At 36.2% G+C, this 6,967-nt stretch overlaps 2 protein-coding genes across 2 annotated transcripts in view; both read right to left on the bottom strand.

Annotated features, from left to right (window-relative positions):
* The window catches only part of LOC114030869 (olfactory receptor 8J3-like), a 6,015-nt gene extending 849 nt beyond the window's left edge, over positions 1-5,166 (bottom strand). Inside the window, exon 1 of the mRNA XM_027845763.1 lies at positions 5,083-5,166. Within this exon, the coding sequence (XP_027701564.1) occupies positions 5,083-5,166 (84 nt within the window). The remainder of the gene's footprint in view (positions 1-5,082) is intronic.
* A 952-nt stretch (positions 5,167-6,118) lies between these two features.
* Positions 6,119-6,961, bottom strand: LOC114030868 (olfactory receptor 8J1-like). The gene has a single exon (XM_027845762.1). It carries the CDS (start codon positions 6,956-6,958, stop codon positions 6,119-6,121), a length of 840 nt encoding a protein of 279 aa, XP_027701563.1. The 5' UTR covers positions 6,959-6,961.
* Positions 6,962-6,967: the final 6 nt, after the last annotated feature.

Below are 6,967 nucleotides of genomic sequence, written 5' to 3'. Positions count from 1 at the left end.
AAAGGAAAACCAGTTTAGAAGGCCAAAAATGATTTTTCTAGAACTTGCATCTCAAATAAACTATTATATCCTGGCATTAAAGTTTTGTTGTTGTGTTGTTTTGTTTTATTTTACTCTTTGGAGAAACCTGTCTTAGATTGGGGAGATATTTTACCTGTTTACTGAACTATTGAGATGGGTTCAAAAGAGCTGATTATTAAATTTTCAGTGGGAAAATTTACACATTGGGATTAACAAAAAACAGGCTTGATTTGGTGTGTTGTTGAATATCTAGACTTAATTTTAGATGGAAAAAGTGAATAATTAAGATTAAACTTAAAATGCATATTGAGTACAGCCTCTCCAGCCACAGGTAGCTAGCTAGATGAGATAATAATGAACAGTGTCTTCCAGAATCAAGTGTCTGATCCTTGGGTTAATAAAAATGAATAGCTGCAGAGGTTGAAAGCTTGTATTTTCCTTGGTATCTCTCACATGTAATAGAAGAGTGCTAATAACATAGAAAATGCTCAGTAAACACTTGTGAGACACAGAACTTAAATTGTACAGTAATTTTACAAGAATTCTTTGCCAATCCCCCCTAATTTCAGTACCCTCTATCTGTTCATCAACCACAATTTATCCTGTCTAAGCCTTGTTTGTAAATAGTGGTTTTCACAAAATGTCACTCTCATATGATCAGGTGGTTTTTTAGAGCAAGCATATATATACACATATAAACATATGTATGTATAAATTAGTAACAATTTTGACTCATAGAAGGCTCTTAACCATTATTCATTGACCAACTGCCTGACAATTCACTCTATTCTGAGGAATGCAATCATAATTTTAAGTTCTAATGTTGCTAATTGTCAAGACAAGAATTGCTATACAGGAAGAATATATGGGGACTTCGGTAAATTCATGCTTGCCATGAGCTCTTAGAAATTTTGTGAAAACCTCCAGAAGTAAATAAAATATGAGACTAAATTAATATGAGCATAATGTGGACAATGAATGGTAAGAAGAGTCCCACTTTCCTCTGCCCCAATCAAAAGTCAAATTTGTTTCATTTCTGGGTGCAACATTTCAGGAAGTATATTGACAAACTGATATTAAAAAAAAAAAACATTGAAACTTTATCTCATAACTATTAGGTAAAAGAATTGGAAACAGTTAACCTAGAGAAGGGAAGACCTAGAATTTGTTGAAATAAAGCATCTGTCTTCAAAAACTTAAAGAACTGTGAAAAAAGGAAAAAAAAAACTCTGGTTCTGCTTGGCTCATCAAAGTAGAAATAAGAACAATACATAGAAGTGGAAGAAAAAGCAAATTTTGGGAAAAATCAAATATCGAAACTGAAATGACCTATTTGTGGAGGCTGAGAGTTTGCCATCATGGAGTTCTTCAAGTATAGCTGAGACCCATTTAAAATTCAGAATCCACACAATTGATTGTGAGAGGAGAGTATGTTCTGAGCTTGTGTAAATGAATGATTGATAGGAAAGAAAACAACTATCTCACTTATGGTCATCTTGTGCTACAGAATGTTGAGTCCTTAGTTCAAAGCTGGGTTCCAGAAGACATTGTAAAAGCATGATTGTGACTTAAGTTTTGTTCAAAGGTTTTTAGGCAATATTGAAACAGTATTGATCATGAATGTGATTAGATCAGGCATAATACAGAGGTTTTCTGTTCTTCTTTTTGATTTTTTAAGTGTCCATCTTTCATTGATAAATACAAAGACGCTGACATTCAAAGGTCATTTGGAAAAAAAAAATAGCTCTTCCAAGTTTCTCTGTGGCACAATTTACAAATATAACATATACAAAACTTAAAAAAAAAATCAAAGATGCTAGATTCGAGTCCCACCAGAGTCCTATGTTGATTCTGCTTAGCCCCAATGAGTTTGACTCTGGTCAAAGATTGTGAGGACAAAGAGGTAGATTTCATCCAGGGATCTGATGAAAGTAGCCCCAGGTGCGCTAATAAATAGTTAAATTTTCAGTGTGCAAATTTACACTTTGGAAACTAGCAAATATAAGAGCCTGATTTGTCATTTTGTTGATTGTCTAGACTTATGAAAGTGATGGAGAAAATATTAATAATGTGGATTAAATATTAAACTTTATTATATATATTTCTTTTTTTAAGGCAGTTATGAAGAATTTCCTTGCACACTACTGATTCCAACTCCATGCAAAATATAAGGTGGAACACTGGCTCTAACAACATATACCTTGGGAGTGTGATCATCTTTTTGATAAACACATGCCCTTTATTATGTAATCTTTCTTCTTAGGAGACTCTCAAACCTGATGATTAGTATGTATTTCCTCCTAGGAAAAACCCAGATTCATTTACGGTAGTGGCTAAACCCACCATTTTAGTGAGTTAGTAACTAACAGTGACACATTCAATGAATCAAAATGGTGAGATGGGTTTGAGTCTACAGATTTCAAAGTCCATTGACTCAAGCTGCCCAACAGTATGGCTAAAATCATAAATCAAACAGTGATAGAATCTCACCTGAAGGTAACTGTGGGGAAAATATTATGTTGTTTGGGAAACTTATTAATTATTATAGTGTCTAAATTGAACTTTATGTGATCTATACTCTGAAGATAAGTTGTCCCCAGTAATTTTCTCAGAATGCTGCAGATGGCTGCATTGAATTTGGGGTCCCTAAGATCCTGGATCTAACTACAACATTGTTTTGTTGGATCCCCACAGCCACGGCTTGTTAGGATCTTCCCAAGCTTGTGTTTTGTGTTTTCTTGTGTTTTCGCTTCACCCATATTGTATGCAATTTATTCATATTTATCTCAATCTACTTTGCTTTCAAGTTGACCTCTCAGTAAAACTTCCAACTGCATACATGTGTTTCATCTGTGGGTATCCTTATCCACATCTGTATGATGTAAACTTTCCAGAATCTGGATGAGAGGAGCTATAACTATTTTTTTTGGCTTGTGCGCCTCTACCAAATGACCTGAAAAATTTTCCTTCTAAAACGTTTTCAGATTTTGGCATTTGTTACGGTGAACAACAACTTAGAAGACTAATGATCATCCAAAAAAAAAAATCTGCATGGCAATAATGATGATTGTGGTAGGCAACCCATGGAAGCAGCAAAATATGAAACTGGCATAGCAACAGAAACACAAGATATTCAGACCCAAACAAAAGGTCCTTCTCAAGCCTGAAAGCTAAGAATTCCTCTCAAATTCTTCTTTTCCTTTGATAAAGTAGGGGACCATCACTTCTCAATACTTCTAAGCCTCACTCCAATGGCCTACCTAGTTCTGAAATTCCGTCTCCTTATAGAGAGTAGTCCTCTTATAATATATTCATTGTGCTTCATGCTTGGAAGAGTGCAAATGGTCATCCTCCCTCTGGAACCCAAATCTCTAAACAGAAGGTATAGTTCTCCTTTTTCTCATCTTTTTTTACATGGTCTTTTCCTTCTCTTAGCAGGTCACCTTGACCTAGTCTGAGATAAGCAGTAATCATATTATAGAATGTTATCACTTCCTGTACCAAGTAGAGGTTAGGTAGAGAATGGGAGAACAATTATCACAAATTCCCTTAAATCGTTATGTTTTATCACCTGTGGGACACTGTAAGTCTTTGCCCAAATTTACCTGGCTCACCCAAGCATGCCAGAAAATTCAAGTCTTTGGTCATCAGAACATTAGAAATGGGCTCCTAGCATTACACTTTCCAGAACCACAGTTCCTACAAAAAATATTCTCAAAGTAGTATATACTCCTGAAGGGATATTGACCTTCTGAGGAATAGTTCAACTATTCCCCTAACTCAGAAAATTTATATTCAACTCCTTTGCACAAACCTCATGACTTTTTTTCACCTAGGAATGGTTCAATTCTTTATCTGGGTTGTTCATTGTTTGCAAATACATACTCAATCTTCTAATATCAAGTGTGTTGCATTTAACTATATTCAGGTTTCATTTTCCTGCTTAAGCTTTAAGCATATAATTCCATCTCATTCAGATCATGTTTTACCTATCCACCCTCATCAGGACTGCCTGAATATGTATCACACTTCTGGACCCAAAGAATGCAATACCATTGTGACAACTGCCCAGGCAAAGTGTAATCGAGAGTCAAAATTCTTCCCTTTAACTATCAAATATAGCTTTCTTTAACCAAATGCAAATTATTAGATTCCCTAGTGTACAGTAGTAGTTGTTGTTGTTGTTGTTTAGTCAATTTCCACTTGTGTCTGACCCATTTGGGGTTTTCTTGGCAAAGATACTGGAGTTATGTGCCTTTTCTTTCTCCAGTTCATTTTACAGATGAGGAAATGGATGCAAACAGGGTTAAGTGACTTGCTCAGGTTCACACAGCTAGTAAGTATTAGTCCAGATTTGAACTAAGGCAGATGAGTCTTCCTGACTCCTGGCTAGGCACTCTATTCACTTTACCATCAAGCTACTCCTAGGGTACAGTACTTTACCATTAGTACAGGTTGTCAAGAGTTCTTAATTCCTTATTTCCCTTCCTTCTGAAGTCATTTGAGAAACAAATTGATGGAAATGGATTCAGAGTCAGGAAGTCCTGCTGTGACTGATTATCAAGCTAAGACAAAATTGAGAATTCCTCCCCCCTTTTCTTGCCTCTGATTAGTTGTGTGATCCACCTTGAGTTCGTTAACCTCTCAGTATTTTAGACAGCTCTCCAAGAGTTTGAACAAAAGTTGTAGATGTATTGATGGAAATCTATACAGAGTTGGAAAAACAGTTTAAGATGAAAATGATAAAAGTTCAATATATACATATATATATATATAAGGATATATATGTGTGTGTGTGTGTGTGTGTGTGTGTGTGTGTGTGTGTGTATTAAGCTCATAACTTCTTTTCTGGAAAAGCGATTTGCACAGTTCTCCATCCTTGGGCTTATCCATGCACCATGGAGATAGAAATAACATTCCAACCCTTAGAGTGATGACTGCCTATGCAACATAATGCTAGCTTAACTAGCACTTTGAAGGTTACTTTGATTTTGATCACATTGTTCTGCTGTAGTTATAAAAAAAACTCAGAAACAAATACAGTGGGATAGTACAACCTACCTGTTGAGGAGAAAAGCTGTGTCCTGAGCTTATATGCCCCAGCACATTGAATTTTGCTAGGATTTTTGCTTCTTCACAAAGCATCTGGAGCCCTCTGATTAGTAATAAATTACATGTCTCCAGCCTCATATAATTTAGGAAAAAAAAGCTCTAATATACAGAGCCTTCCCCAGGGGAACAAAAGAATATTAGGGACTCATTACTAAGGTCTCTTTCCTTTATTCTGCTCCCAAGAGAATATATGAAAGAATTTGAGAATTAGAGTTATTACTTGTACAAACACTTTTTTGTTTTCTGGTGAAATTTTGCCAGGAATTTTTTGACAGAAAAAAAATTGACCAAATGGGCCACTGTAAACTTTTGCAGACCCTATTCTAGCTAGTTTCATTCTAAATATTTCTCATTTATTCCCACTGCTGCTATCACTTCCCCTTCCTTCCTGGATTGCCCCTCCATTTCTCTCTTTGAATTTTACCATCAGTTAGTAAATTAATATTTGTGAATTAGAAATCTGTAAGATATTTTCCTGCTTGCAAGGTTATGTCTCATTGCTCATGGTCACATGACTCAAATAATATGACTTATGTCTTAATCAGTTGCCAACAACAAAGTACATACAGGACAAAGAATATTGGTTTGGCCACTATGTTGATGTATTGTCGATGCTGGGAAGGTTTCTATCTGGATGTGGGTGAATAAGTGGGAGGAGAAGGAGATTCCAAAAATGAGCATGTCACTACTATACATTTTTCTTAAAGAAAAAAAAAGAGGAAAAAAAAGTTTAGAAAGAGACAAGAATAAATCGGACTGTCAATACCTCATAAAACTAATAAATGATGGCAAATACAAAAGTGAGAAGTGAGGAGAGGGAGGCAATCCAGGAAGGAAGAAAAAGTTTTTTTTTTCTTTTAATTTAAGTGATTTGCCACAGCCTGGTTGTCTTCTATTCCTGGCAATGTACTATCTGCCTCCATCACACTCTTGTAAGTCCTGCCTCAGATTGTGAATCTCTAGTTTTACTCAAATATTTGTCAAATTACATGTTTTTGAAAGTTTCTTTAAGGTTGGTGAGGATTCTCTTTACAACCTCCTTCACATCCTTGTTTCTCAGGCTGTAGATCATTGGATTCAGCATGGGGATCACTAGTGTGTAAAACACTGAAGCCACTTTATCAGTATCTAAGGAATGGTTTGATGGGGGCTGAAGGTACACGAAAAGGAGTGTTCCATAGAAAACAGTGACAGCTGTCATGTGGGAAGCACAGGTGGAGAAGGCTTTCTTTCTCCCTTCTATTGAACGTATCCTTAGGATGGCCAAGATAATATGGAAGTAGGACACCAGGACAATTGTCATAGAAAAGAGGATATTGATAGCTGCAGAGATAAAGACTATGGTCTCTGGCAGATGGGTATCAGAGCAAGATAAAGCTAATAAAGGAACATTATCACAGTAAAAATGATTAATGACATTGGAAGAACAGTAGGACATTGAGAAAACACAAGAGGTGACAGTCACTGCTGTTGAGAAGCTATAAATGTACGTAAGGACAACGAGTAGAATGCAAACCTTCCGTGATACCACAACCATATATAATAGGGGATTGCAAATAGCCACATAGCGGTCATAGGCCATGGCAGCCAACAGGAAAGTCTCAGCAACAATGAAGGCTAAGAAGCCTCCATGCTGGGTTGCACACCCATAGTAGGAAATGGTTTTCTTCTCTACCAAGAAATTGATCAGCATCTGGGGAGCAATGACAGTGGAATTGCCAAGATTGATGAGAGCCAAGTGTCTAAGGAAAAAGTACATGGGAGTTTGAAGCTGAGAATCTATACTGGTGAGTGTGATGATTCCCACATTTCCAGTCACTGTCATTCCATAGAT

Source organism: Vombatus ursinus, unplaced genomic scaffold (assembly GCF_900497805.2).
Source record: "Vombatus ursinus unplaced genomic scaffold, bare-nosed wombat genome assembly UNPS02015023.1, whole genome shotgun sequence".
Lineage (NCBI taxonomy): Eukaryota > Metazoa > Chordata > Mammalia > Diprotodontia > Vombatidae > Vombatus > Vombatus ursinus.
Note: the sequence above shows the minus strand (reverse complement) of the source record. Positions and strands in the feature narration are given on the sequence as shown.